General features: G+C 61.4%; 1 protein-coding gene across 1 annotated transcript; it reads left to right on the top strand.

Annotated features, from left to right (window-relative positions):
- Window positions 1-1,525: 1,525 nt before the first annotated feature.
- On the top strand, window positions 1,526-13,193 carry LOC139000999 (tubulin beta-3 chain). The gene is made up of 9 exons (XM_070402872.1): window positions 1,526-2,475; window positions 3,312-3,415; window positions 3,727-3,803; window positions 3,862-3,940; window positions 5,219-5,319; window positions 5,377-5,460; window positions 10,523-10,631; window positions 11,045-11,155; window positions 11,836-13,193. The coding sequence occupies exons 1-9, from the start codon at window positions 1,526-1,528 to the stop codon at window positions 12,909-12,911; spliced, it is 2,691 nt and encodes an 896-aa protein (XP_070258973.1). The 3' UTR covers window positions 12,912-13,193.
- The last annotated feature ends 612 nt before the right edge of the window (window positions 13,194-13,805 follow it).

Below are 13,805 nucleotides of genomic sequence, written 5' to 3'. Positions count from 1 at the left end.
AGAGCTTTGTACCATAAGTTGTGCACTGGAAGGAGTGATTAATGTCGATAAGTGGACATCAGTGTGTGCTCATATGGGCTCGTCAAGCCATCTGGCAGCCGGTGGACGGGAAGGAACGAGTAGGAATATCATAGATACAACTCAAAACACAGACCTGCTCGGCCGGGTATCTCAGTTGGTTAGAGCATCATCCCCATATGCCAAGGTTGTGGGTTCGATCCCCTGGTCAGGGCACGTACAAGAATCAACCAGTATCTGTAATGCTTTCAACAATAAAAATAAAAATTTTAAAAAGCAACCAGTGATTGCCTAAATAAGTGAAACAACAAATTGAAGTTTCTTTCTCTTCCTTCCTCTCTAAAAATCAATTTTAAAAAGAAAAAGAAAAAACACAGACCTCCCCAACTCCCTCCCGGCCCCATCTCCGCCGCCAGCTACTTATCTTTCTGGTCGCCTCACTGTCCCCTTCCCCTTCTGCCTCCGCCTCCAGAGCAGGGTTTGTGGTCACAGGTGCCATCAGTGAGGAAGTGCTGGGGTGGCATGAGGCCAGCACGGTGCCCACGGGCACTCTGGGCCCGAGTTCCCACAGTGGCCACGTGGCTGGAGACTGAGGTCTGTCTGGAAGTGGCTCCTGGCTTGGAGCCTGTGGCGTCCTTCCCCAGAACAATGGGGCTGCCGGCAGCTCTGTCCGAGGCTCCCCCCCCCCCCCCCCCATGACACAGCGTATCTTCCAGCCCATGTGGCCAGGCTGTCCTCGGGCAGCACTCAGCAAAGGGACTGGGGGCCCTGGGGACAAGCTGCCCTCAGTGAACATCTAACGGAGTGGGGGTGGACAGCCAAAGGCCAAAGACTCTTCCAGGCAGAGCAGCATGGTCTGGCCTCAGGAACCGGAGGCCTCCAGGAGGTGGTGTTTGCCACGGGCCTGGCGGAGGGTTTGCCTCTGGCAGGTCAGGTCAAGAGGACACCCCACACAGGCGCCTGGAGCCGAGGCCTGACTGGGCGCTGGCTGGCAGAACATTGGTGACGCTGCAGTGGCTGTGAGCTGGAAGGGGAATGTCGGCTGTGCCCAGAGTTGGGGCCTGGGAAGCTGCCTGGTGGCAGCAGGGGTGCCCAGGGTGCTCTCTGATGAATCCCAGGGCACACGCCCGTCATGTGGCAGCCCTCAGGAGGAGGGGCTGAGTGGACGATGTGAAGCATGTAGAGAAAGGCTCCATTCTTCCTGGACCGCAGTCCTGCCTGGCCTGGGAGGCAGGAGGCATAGAAATGTGAGGGCCTGGGCGACCACACCCCAGGGGAGAGGTGGGGAGTGGGCCGAGGGACAGAGGGTTGGTGCTGCGGAGCTTGGGGTCCTGGCTGGGAAGTGACCAGGTTGGTCGAGAAGCGGGGGCACCTGGGCTAGCATCCGTCCAGCCAGGGAGAGGGTGAGTGTGAGAGGGCCCCGGGGGTGCATAGGGCCCCACTGGGGACACCATGAGCTGAGCGGATGCCTGTCGCAGGAGGCCCCTTCCTACTTCCTGGTGGGACTATGCTGGCACAGGGCCCCCAGAGGAGGCTGCTGGGCATCCTCAACTCCACCTCCCCAGCCACCCCCCACCTCGGGCTGGCCCCCAACCAGACGGGCACCTGGTGCCTGGAGGTGTCCATTCCCAACGGGCTCTTCCTCAGCCTGGGGCTGGTGAGCTTGGTGGAGAACGTCCTGGTGGTGGCCGCCATCGCCAAGAACCGCAACCTGCACTCGCCCATGTACTTCTTCATCTGCTGCCTGGCCGTATCGGACCTGCTGGTGAGCGTGAGCAACGTGCTGGGCACAGCCGTGGTGCTGCTGCTGGAGGCGGGCGCGCTGGCGGCCCAGGCCACCGCGGTGCAGCAGCTGGATGACGTCCTGGACGTGTTCATCTGTGGCTCCATGGTGTCCAGCCTCTGCTTCCTGGCTGCCATCGCCGTGGACCGGTACATCTCCATCTTCTATGCGCTGCGCTACCACAGCATCGTGACGCTGCCCCGGGTGTGGCGGGCCATCGCGGGCATCTGGGTGGCCAGCATCGTGTCCAGCACCCTCTTCATCGCCTACTACGACCACACAGCCGTCCTGCTCTGTCTGGTCAGCTTCTTTGTGGCCCTGCTGGCGCTCATGGCGGTGCTGTACGTCCGCATGCTGGTGCAGGCGTGCCAGCACACCCGCGGCATCGCCCGGCTGCATAAGAGGCAGCGCCCTGCCCCCCAGGGCTTCGGTCTCAAAGGGGCTGCCACTCTCACCACCCTGCTGGGCATCTTCTTCCTCTGCTGGGGCCCCTTCTTCCTGCACCTCCTGCTCATCGTCCTCTGTCCTCAACACCCCACCTGCCACTGCATCTTCAGGAACTTCAACCTCTTCCTGGCCCTCGTCATCTGCAACACCATCGTGGACCCGCTCATCTATGCCTTCCGAAGCCCAGAGCTCCGGAAGACGCTCCAAGAGGTGCTGCAGTGCTCCTGGTGAGGGCGGTGCCCGAGGGCTCAGGCCAGGTGCTGGGCAGAGGGGGTGGTAGTCACTTGCCAGAAAGGACGGGCTAGATGATCTCCGAAGGTGTGGGCGCACGGACCCTCTGGGCCAGAGAGGCATCAGCAGAAAATCTCCAGGAGTTGTGGGGGATGCAGGAGGCTGGGGAGATGGGGCCACGGGCACAGGGCAGGCCTGGGCTCCTGGACAGACACAGCCCACTCGGGGAGACGTCCACCTGCACCCAGAGATAGGCGAAGACCCACTGGCCCCCCGTCCATGGGGAGGAGAAGTCCACGGGCTGGCAGAGCGCCGCTCTCTCGATGAGGACCTCAGGAGAAGGGACTGTAATGAGCAGGACCCGGCCTCACAGGGAAGGAGTGAGGTCCTGTCCCCGGCAGAGAGACGTGTCCGCAGGAGCCGTAGTGGGCATGGGGCTGATCTCTTCTCGGGCTCATGGTGCTGGAGAGCTGGGGGCTCGGCCCATTTGTTTGTACCACACATGCCCCTCAGATAGTGCCTGCCACTGCCTGCTCAGGCTGAGGCACAGCCATTAGTTCGAATCAGTGACCAGCACCCAGGGTCACAGGGCCGGGAAGCGTCTGGGAATAAATGGTGTGCTTGGAGCAGCTCCATTGCCATCTACACTGGCTCATTCCAAAGGTGCTTGAAGCTTGAGGGTGGAGGAGCCGTGGAGGGGCCTGGTGGGAGTGATGAAGGGGGAGGAGAATATCCCAGAACCCCCGAAGGACCCAGCATGCCTGAAGCCCCAGCCCAGTTGCACCTGCTCTGATGCTGTCTGCCTTCTCCATGAATGCGAACCCGGCCTCAGGCAGCTGGAGGGCGGAGTCCTGCCCCCGGGCACCTCTATGGAGAGGAGGCTGAATGGTCCAGGCTGCCCTCAGCTGCAGCAGAAGCAGGAGAGGAGGCTGAATGGTCCAGGCTGCCCTCAGCTGCAGCAGAAGCAGGACCTCCGAGACCCACTGTGACACCTGCTCTGGGTCAACCCAGGGGGTCCAAGGAGCAGGGTGGGTCAGGACTGGGGTTTTCGTTCCTCCAGCACTACCAGCCCTGGCAGATATTTGAGGCAAGGCCGCCCAGAATGGGGTGAGGCTGTCCAGTGGCTGCAAGCGGTGTCCCTGGGATTGGTATCTGGGGTGGCCCTTGCTACACGGTGTTGAGGGCCCTTGGGTCCTCCCTGTGCTAAAACCCTGGGCCTCTTTCTGGGGAGCCACTGGTTCCTCCAGACGCCGAGCATGCAGTCAGCCCTATTCCTGGTACAGGCTCAGTGGAGGTGAAAGTGATGGCATCAGCCAACTCCCAGGTAGTTCTAGATGCGTCTGCAGCCGCCTGACCAGTCCCCACCTCACCCGTGCTGGCAGCTCCAGCCCCGACTGTTGGCCTTGGTGCTGCGAACTGGTTCCCGGCAGGCCCAGCCTTTGCTGGAAGATGGACAGGATGGTGAGTCAGCCTTGAGCCCTCTGGGGATGGCGGGGGAGCCAGCCTGGTCTGATGCCATTCCACAGGGAGGCCAGCCTGTGACGGGTCCTGGCCTACGGGATGCTGCAAAGCTTCTGCTGCTCAGACAGGGAGGCACAGCCGGCTCCAGGGAAGAGCCAAATGCTCACCAAGGACCCCCTGAATGGGGACAGGGCGGAGCCCCAGTGGCCAGAAGCCAACCACAGGAAGCCACCTCATGGACACTGTGGGGGAGGGGCTTCTCTTGAGAACAAAAGACCCACTTCCAGGCTTGCCAAACTGGGGAGCTTCGAGAGGGCGGAGAGAGGGGCCTGGACACGGCCACACCCCGCCAGGCCCCTCCTGGCACACACTCCGGACACAGGTGTGCCCGCAAGCTCGCTCAGCCGACTGGGTGCCCTCCTGGAGGATTTGTCCCTGAAACATCAGAAGGACCTGTTCTAAGGCGTCTTCACGTGGTGTCTGAGCCCCGGAGAACAAGAAGCCGTGGGTCTGTGTGTGTTGTGTGGTGGTGTCTGTGTTCACGGGAGGGTCCCCTCCCGGCTCTTCCGACAGTGGGCCCTTCCCCAGTTTTCCCTGCAGGAACCTGCACCTGGTGCACACACAGCTCCTACACGCGCCCCTCCCCCCACTGCCTTGGCCCCACGTGGACCAAGGGTCCAGACCCACAGGTGACATCAGGGAGTAAGAAAGGACTGCACACCCCCACTCTGTCGGCCCCTCGCCTGGTGTGTGTCCTCATGACAGTTCCCGGCACAATATTCCCTGAGCAGTGCTACCTGCGAGGGGACGGGGGAGGGGGGGACGCACACAGCAAGGCCCGTGTGTAATCTGCGGCAGCGGCAGGGGAGGAGGGGGTGGCTCCCCCACTGCAGAGGGGGCCAGCGAAACTCACAGCCACAGCCACAGCCGCCGCAGCCCTCCCGCACCCACAGCCACTCTGACTCCGGATTTCTCAGCCCTGCGCTGGCTGTTGGGCCTTTACCTGCCCCCCACCCCCTCACCCCCCATCCCAGCCCCTACGGGGTCCAGAAGAGCTCAGAGTACCTTGTCGGCCCCTCGGGCACAGACAGGAGCGGGGAGGCGTCCACCTCACCCATTGGGGTGGGAAGAGGGGGTCGGTCCCTAAGCGGGTGTGGGGAGGTGAGACCCTCCTGGCAAAGCCGGTGGATCGGAGGGGGAGCCGGGGCGGGGTCCAAGGACCCAGCGCCTTCCATTGTCCTCCCCGGAGCCCGCCAGCCCCTCCTTTCGGGTGAGCAGGTCCCCAGCCCCGCGCCAGCCGCTCGGAGACGGTGCAGATGCGGCGGCGGCCGTGCCGCAGCGGCGGCGGCGCCCCCATTGGCCGCGCGCTGACGCCGAGGGCGCGGCGGGCGGGGCCCGGCCTATAAGAGCGGCGGGCGAGCCGCCCGGCCCGTCAGCTTCCCGCAGTCGCCGCCGCCGCCGCCATGAGGGAGATCGTGCACATCCAGGCCGGCCAGTGCGGCAACCAGATCGGGGCCAAGGTGAGGCCGCGCCGCCCCGCGCCCCGCGCCCCGCGCGTCTGCCGCGTCCCGGTCCGAGCCAGCCCCTGGGAGGGAAGCGGGGAGCACCGCGTACCTCTAGCCGCAGTCGCCCCTGAAAACCGAGAACAAAGTGCCGGGCCGCCCTGACGCCCCCGAGCGCTCCCGACCCCCGCGGCACCAGGGCCTCGCTGAGCGCAGCGCCATCGCCACCTCGCGCCCTCCACCCCGGCCCCGCGGAGGCAGCGGGCTGGCGGGGCGTGGCCCTCACGGGGGTCGCAGCTCAGCCCGGGCTGGACGGGCGGGTGGGCTGGTACGAGGGAGGCTCACCTTCCAGGTCCTGACGCCCCCGCCCCCGGAACGGGAGGTCCTCCGAGCAGCTGGAGCCGCCGGGTGCCCCCGATCTGGCTGCGATCACCCTCGGCTGCCCGGCCCCACCCTGTTCTTTGTTGGGTGAGGGTTGGGCCCCGACTCGAGGTGACCTTGGTCCAGGACCAGCCCCTCCCTCAGCGCAGCCCACCGGGGCGACCCCCGAGGGATGGCACCGCCGCGTCTGGGGGTTGGACGTGGGAACAAAGCCGGCCTCCGGGCGTGGGGAGCTCCGCGCGGCCCCGCCCGGCCCGGCCCGTCCATTGTGAGCCCACCTCTCAGATGTGGGGACTGAGGCGGGAGGAGGATGGCCGCACCCAGGAGGCGATGTCAGGTCCCCGAGTCCGGGAGGCCGTCCCGGGCCCAAGGTCACCCCGCCTGGGCGAGACCCAGCCGCGCCGCCCCCGGCTCAGTCCCTGCGGGGCCCAGGGCGGGGCCCAGGCGGCGAGCGCAGCCCGATGCCCGCCCCGGTCCCGGGACCACGAGCGGGAGGAGCGTGGCTTAGTCAGGACCACGGCCAGGGCCCCAGCGGGGGAAGTCCTCGAGCGGATTCCCCAAGGAGGCGGGGGTTGGAGGCAGGTCTTGGAGGGAAAGGGGGCCAGGAAAAGCTTCCTCTGGAGGCTGTTGCCATGGAAACGGCGAGAACAAAAAGCTAATTTCTACAGGGCTGGGCACCCACGTGGTTGACATGTAAATTGCAACTTGGGCTCTAGGGTGGAGGCCATGGGATGGGGTCCCGGAGGCGGAATCCGAGACTCCAATCACGGAGGAGACAGCTGTGCTGCCCGGGGCGGGGCTGGGGGAGGAGAGGCCGGGGGGATGGTGGCCTCCAATCAAATCTGAGCTCCAGGGGCCGTCTTGACAGCTGCCGGACCGGGTGGGAGGGGCGGGGGCTCCTTCATGCAGTCACAAGGTCCAGGCCTGCTCTGAACATCTGCTCCTCAGGGGGTCAGGGGTCACGGGGGTGGGGGAGGGGGTCCATGCCCCGCCCTCCACAGCCAGGACGGCCTCCTCTCTGGGGAAGGTGGGGTGCACCTGCCGGCTGCTGGCGACAGTGTCCTCTGCAGACAGCGTTTGCTCATGACTTCATTCCTTTCGCATGATTTTTAAATTTATGTTAGTTTTAAAATTTAATATCTGATCATTTTAAACACATCAAACAAGAGAAGTGCATTTGCGGGAGAGGAATTGTTACTTCCTTTTCGGTCTGCCGCCTCCCTGCCTAGAAAGTCTCCAGAGACCAACCCTGGAGAAAGTGCTCAGAGCCCCTGCTCCCCGTCCCCCACTTCCCCCAGGTCCCCCCACTTCCCCCAGGTCCCCCCACTCCCTCCAGGCCCCCCTGCTCCCCCCGTCCCCACTTCCCCCAGGTCGCCCCATCTGCCCACCACCGGCAGCTGCTGACTGGGGTGGCCTGGGGGACTCCTTTCCTGCCTGCAGTCCTGAGTGGAGTCTGGATCAAGCTGCTGGCTCGGGGGGGGGGGGGGGGTGGAGGGAATTCGGGGCGATCTGGGACTAGGGGCTCTGCCTCCCCTGAGCGTAGTGATGGGGCATCATCACTCCTGACTGGGACCACTGCATGCTGGGTTCTGTGTCAGTTTTACTCGAATCCCCTCCAGGGGGCGGTGACAGGGTGTGGCTCTTCCCCAAGGATGAGGAAGCCGCTCTCCCGGAACGAGGCAGGAGTTTGCATTTATTACACCAGGATGTTCGGGGTACCCGGCCCCCCACAACGCGGGCGAGAAGCCAGAGACCCTTCTCTCCGCCCCTCCGGAGGCAGGGCCGCCCTGGAGCCTTTGTCTGGGCCCTTCTCTCCGCCGGCCGCTGGGCGGGGCCGCGGAGGGGTGGGGCCCCAACAACCAACCAAAGGAGGGGTTTCCCGTTTCCTTGTCCCGCCCCCTTCCCTGCGCCTCCTTGATAGGTTACAGTTGGGCGGGGTGGGCGGGGGGGGAGGGAGGCTTGGGGTCTTGGAGGGGCTTAAAGCCCGTGAATCGGCCAGTCCCCGCCGCCCCCCGCCCCGTCCCCATGCTGCCCGCCTCCTCCAGCCCCTCAGCGGCGCGCAAAGGATCAGCACCTCGGACAGCGCCGCGGGCCCAGGGCTGACCCGCCCAGACTCCAGGCAAAAACGAGTCTGAAATGGGAGCCTGGCCTGGACCCTGGGGTCTGCGGCCACCTGGCCGTTTTCTGGCCTGTAGTGATCATCATTATTTCTTATTTAATGTAAAAATTGTACTTTATTATTTATTAAATGTTACATAATCTAATTAGATCTATTTAATATTTTAAATTATAATCTCTCTTAGTTTTAATCACAAACGCAGTTATTAATATATTCCCCCTTAACAAATGGAAACATTGCAGGTAAGGCTGTGCCCGTTTAGCCTCCGCACCCCTCCGGGTCCCCCTCCAGGGAGTTGTCATTGCTCCAGGTCCTGATCTTTGTGGAAAGTGTGGTGTCTGTCCTGAGATTTCCTTTTTCACTCTGTTACTTCTGAGTGTGCCTTTCCCCCAAGGATATGTCTTTTCTTGTTAATCCTCACCTGAGGATATTTCCCCATTGATTTTTAGAGAGAGTGGAAGAGAGAGGGAAAGACAGAGAGAAACATCGATGTGAGAGAGACACGCCCTTTGGTCTGCAGGCCGATACTCTGTCCACTGAGCAAAACCGTCTAGGGCCCAAGGATATGTTTTGGTGATCTCTTACCAGTGACAGCCTTTTACTGGGCCACAGTATTCCAAAGCATATGGATATTTCAAAACTATGTTTTCTTTTTATTTAAGTCATCCATGCATATGGTTTCACCAATTTAAATAGCACCTAAGACATTTTTAGCTCATCAAAGCCAGCGTTTGCTGAATGCTTTTCTGTGTTGGGCCTTGTGCTAACCCCTGGGTGTGGGTACTATTTGCTTCACAGCTGAGAAAGCCGAGGTCTCACTAGCTGGACCTGGGACCCACCCCCCTCTGCTCCACTCCCTCCTGGAGACCATCAATATGTTGGTGGCCTGGTGACTGGGCCCCCCATTTGCCCACTTGAAATCATCCCTCCTCTACAGGAGCTGCAAGTATCCCTGAGGCCAAAGGTTTGGGGTGTCTCAGGGCTGTGGGGACCAGGGCCCTGGGCTCAGCCTATTGGTAATTACAAAATTAACACACACACAAAGTAAAAAGAAGAGAACTTGTCAGTGACAAAAGTAGACAACAGGGGGAAGGGGTCCCCTCTGATAACAGTCGCTCTGAATTGCCAAGATGCTTTTGTAAATTTTACAATAAGGACTCTTCATACTTTTTAGTTTTTTTTAAATATATTTTTATTGATTTCAGAGAAGAAGGGAGAGGGAGAGGGAGAGAGAGAGAGAGAGAGAGAGACATCAATGTTGAGAGAAAGAATTATTGATCGGCTGCCTCCTGCATGCCCCCATTGGTGATTGAGCTCCCAACCCGGGCATGTGCCTTTGACCAGAATTGAACCTGAGATTCTTCAGTTGGCAGGCCAACGCTCTATCCACGGAGCAACACTGGCTAGGGCTACTCACCCGGTTTTTAAACAATTTAATCATTATTATTATTTGTGTGTGTGTGTGTGAAGTTAACATGTGCACGTGACAAAGAACTCCCAAAGAACCAAAGGGCATGCTGCGATCAGAGGTCTCTCCCCCAACCCAGGAACACAGGCCTTGGCACCGTGTCTGTGCGTCTGTCCGAGGCATCTAAATATAGATACTAGTAAGCACATGCCAACTGATTTGTAATTGATTTTCTAACTGGACAGGCTTTTCACTGCACGTGACTCCTATGGAGGGGCCTGTTGTTTCTTGATGACTTCACACCCATTCAGCTTCTGAAAGGAACCTGAGGAGCAAAAGGGAGGGGCACTGGACCAACGGCCGTAGCATATGACCTCCTGCCTGCAGGGCCAACTGGAAGTGCCCCCAGGGGAGGGCAGAGCTCTGTGCAGACACATGTGCTCATAATTCCACGCAGCACTCAGGCCTCACCACACACCGTCACCTGCTCCCACAGAAACTCCACTCTCACAGTGACCTGTTTTCATCATCAGACCCACTAAACAGATGTGGACACTGAGGCACAGAGCATCTTCAGGACCTGCCCAAGGTCACATGGCTGGGAGAAGGCGGTCCAGCTCTGAGTCGGGTCCTGGGATGCTCCCCTGCCTGCTGCAGTCGGGGGAGCAGAGTGTGAGAGGCACTGTGGGTTCCTGCCCAAGGGGGAGTGTAAGCCCTGGGAACAGGGCTGTGCCAGCGGTGGGTGGACAGGCTGGGCGACCCTGGGCACGTCACTCCCCACAGGGGCCCTGTGTTTCCTGTGGCTAAGGCTGACGGTGTTCCGGACACTGCTGGGCCCTGTCGCTGGACATCTTCTGCCCTAAGGGCATAAGCATCTTGGACTCTGTCCCCTTTCTGTGCCTCAGTCTCCTCATCTGAAAATGGAATAATACCACCCAAAGGGGGTGCTTATTACTAACTCTGGTCAGCAGGTGCAGAGCTGGTCTGTGTCAGCTGAGTCTCGAACCCCTCTGAGGGCTCTGGCCACCGTGGACGTGCAGATGGTGGACGAGACATTTTTTATGCTTTCCTGACAGACAACGGAGCTTCGGGCTCTCAGAGTCTCCCAGGGGCTATTGCAGGCTTTGAGGCCAAGCCTGCCATGGCCCCTGATGACCCCATTTCCCCTGCAGTTCTGGGAGGTCATCAGCGATGAGCACGGAATAGACCCCAGTGGCAACTACGTGGGGGACTCGGACCTGCAGTTGGAGCGCATCAGCGTCTACTACAACGAGGCCTCCTGTGAGCACCCCACCCTCCCGGGGGGCCCCCTGGGCCTGCCCTCCCATTGCTGGGCTGGCAGGTTAGGTGGAACCTGGGACTCACCACAGTGAGATTCAAACATGTCCTCGGCCACAGACATGTGCACAGTCCAGGGGGGCAGACAGGTTGGGCAGGACCTGAAGGTCCCCTCAGAGTCCTCCTGAGCGTCCAGAGCAGGGGTCTCCTGGAGGACTCAGGCAGGGGATGCTTAGCACCTGGTGTGGGATGATGTCCGTGTCGAACTGGAGGAATTTGGTCTGGGCCGTCCAGCGTCAGTCCCCATATCACACTTGGTTCCAGCCCTCTGACCCAGAGTCTAAGGGGGGGGGCAGGATTTAGAGGAAGGAGGAGCCCTGAGCCTCGATGATGCCCATCATCCCCTCTCCCCTCAGCTCACAAATATGTGCCTCGGGCCATCCTCGTGGACCTGGAGCCCGGAACCATGGACAGCGTCCGGTCTGGGGCCTTCGGGCACCTCTTCAGGCCTGACAACTTCATCTTCGGTAAGTTTCCCGTCAGGCAGACCCTTCACCGCAAACCCAGGTCAACGGGAACGAAAGGGCACAGCCTCCCCTTCCACACACTCACAGGCAGAGCCGACCCCCACTCTGCAGCTGGCACTGGAGACCCAGAGAGAGGGCTCTGTGCAGGGAATAGAAGCCACTGTGCACTTCAACTAGAGCTCGTGCAACACAGAACCACGCGGACAGGACCCTGAAGGACTGGTGGCCCCAGAGGTGGGGTGATTCTGTGCCCTCAACTCTGGTGGCAGGGCCTCCCTCACTTCTGCCTTCCAGAGCTTAGCACCCCAACCGACCGGCACCAGTCCAATCCAGACCCGGAGCTGCAAGGGACTCTGGGGTTGTAGTTGACGCTTCCCGCACGGCCCAGGAGGGTGGGTGGGCTGGAGGGAGGGGCTGATGGGTTCACCCAGGACCCCCAAGCGAGACAGAGCGGCTGCATCTCCAGGTTCTCAGTTTCTGACCAGAGCCCTTCACATGGTGCTGGGCAGCAGGGACCCCGACACACAGCACAGCTGGTGTGGAGAGCCACGGGGAGAGGAGGGGTGGGCCCCCGCTTTGTAGAGGGAAAGCAGGCACAGGGCTGCCACAGTTGCCCTTTGGGTTGGGACGCTCAGGCACTGGAGGCCTGACCCTGTCGTGCCACCTTCTGACTCCCCCAGGTCAGAGTGGCGCCGGCAACAACTGGGCCAAGGGCCACTACACGGAGGGCGCCGAGCTGGTGGACTCCGTCCTGGACGTGGTGCGGAAGGAGTGCGAGAACTGCGACTGCCTGCAGGGCTTCCAGCTGACCCACTCGCTGGGCGGGGGCACGGGGTCTGGGATGGGCACGCTGCTCATCAGCAAGGTGCGGGAGGAGTACCCCGACCGCATCATGAACACCTTCAGCGTGGTGCCCTCGCCCAAGGTGTCGGACACGGTGGTGGAGCCCTACAACGCCACGCTGTCCATCCACCAGCTGGTGGAGAACACGGACGAGACCTACTGCATCGACAACGAGGCCCTCTACGACATCTGCTTCCGCACCCTCAAGCTGGCCACGCCCACCTACGGGGACCTCAACCACCTGGTGTCGGCCACCATGAGCGGGGTCACCACCTCCCTCCGCTTCCCCGGCCAGCTGAACGCTGACCTGCGCAAGCTGGCGGTGAACATGGTGCCCTTCCCCCGCCTGCACTTCTTCATGCCCGGCTTCGCCCCCCTCACCGCCCGGGGCAGCCAGCAGTACCGTGCCCTGACGGTGCCTGAGCTCACCCAGCAGATGTTCGACGCCAAGAACATGATGGCCGCCTGCGACCCCCGCCACGGCCGCTACCTGACGGTGGCCGCTATCTTCCGCGGCCGCATGTCCATGAAGGAGGTGGATGAGCAGATGCTGGCCATTCAGAGCAAGAACAGCAGCTACTTCGTGGAGTGGATCCCCAACAACGTGAAGGTGGCCGTGTGCGACATTCCGCCCCGGGGGCTCAAGATGTCCTCCACCTTCATCGGCAACAGCACGGCCATCCAGGAGCTGTTCAAGCGCATCTCCGAGCAGTTCACGGCCATGTTCCGGCGCAAGGCCTTCCTGCACTGGTACACGGGCGAGGGCATGGACGAGATGGAGTTCACCGAGGCCGAGAGCAACATGAACGACCTGGTGTCCGAGTACCAGCAGTACCAGGATGCCACGGCCGAGGAGGAGGGGGAGATGTATGAAGACGATGAGGAGGAGTCGGAGGCCCAGGGCCCCAAGTGAGGCAGCCGGGGACCAGGGCCAAGAGGGCTGTCCCCAGAGCCACGCAGTCGCTGTCGCCGCCCCAGCCTCGCCCCACAGCACATCACCCTAGGCCCCCGAGTGTCTGTCCTTCGTATCTGCAGCACTCAGTTCTGTCTTCCCTCCATAGGTTCCTCCCGTTTTTGTGTTTCATTTGTCTCTGCTTTGTCAGCTCTGGGTCTGAAGTCTCATGTGTGTTTTTTTTAACTTGTTTGTGTTCATATTTGGGGGGGATACTTAATAAATTTATTGCTGTCAGATTCCCCTCCCTGGTGCTGGAGATTTCTTTTTATTCTAGAGAGTTGGGCCCGAGGGTTGAGGAGGGACAGATGGAACCTGGGGCAGGGCAGGAGCCCTCTGTCTCCCAGGCTGGTGGCTGGGACAGGCCTTTGCTTGGAGCCTGCGGGTGTCTCGAGGCACAGCCCCAAGGGGCTCCTGGAAGCGACGGTGGGGAAATGGGCCTTGTTTGGATGAAGCGTCATCTCAGAGCCCCAGTCAGGCTCTCCCATGACTTGGAAACAATCCCTAGTCCTACAGGTGACGCCCATTCCAGAGCTTCCCTCTGGCTCACCTGTGCGCTGTGTGTCAGAGGCAGGATGGCCAAGATCCAAGGGAGAGGTCGGAAGGGAGGACTCCAGCACCCCCTGGGAAAAGGCATGCTGGGCGGGGGACAGGAGGGATGTGAGGGTGAGGGGTGGGGGGTTAGGGGCTGGTGGTGGCCACAGCACCCAGCAGGCTGACAGGCAGTGATGTTGGCCCCTCTGCCCCCTAGTGGTCATTTCCTGTGGCTGCAGGGCGCCTGAAAGGTGGAACTTGGCTCCCACAGCCTTCCACAGGAAAAGAAGCGGAAGCCCACCAGGTGCTGAGGGCCCGGGC

The sequence above is a fragment of the Myotis yumanensis genome, unplaced genomic scaffold (assembly GCF_028538775.1).
Source record: "Myotis yumanensis isolate MYYU_CA2020_CCGP unplaced genomic scaffold, mMyoYum1.0.hap1 SCAF_62, whole genome shotgun sequence".
Classification (NCBI taxonomy): Eukaryota; Metazoa; Chordata; class Mammalia; order Chiroptera; family Vespertilionidae; genus Myotis; species Myotis yumanensis.
This window is presented reverse-complemented; position numbering and strand designations above follow the sequence as displayed.

Bases quoted from the DNA above. Each gene is read 5' to 3' on its own strand.
- LOC139000999 (XM_070402872.1), top strand. From the start codon at position 1,526: ATGCTGGCACAGGGCCCCCAGAGGAGGCTGCTGGGCATCCTCAACTCC. The intron at 2,476-3,311 runs GTGAGGGCGGTG...ACCCGGCCTCAG, and splicing joins GAGGTGCTGCAGTGCTCCTG to GCAGCTGGAGGGCGGAGTCC. The intron at 3,416-3,726 runs GTCCAGGCTGCC...TGGTTCCTCCAG, and splicing joins GCAGGAGAGGAGGCTGAATG to ACGCCGAGCATGCAGTCAGC.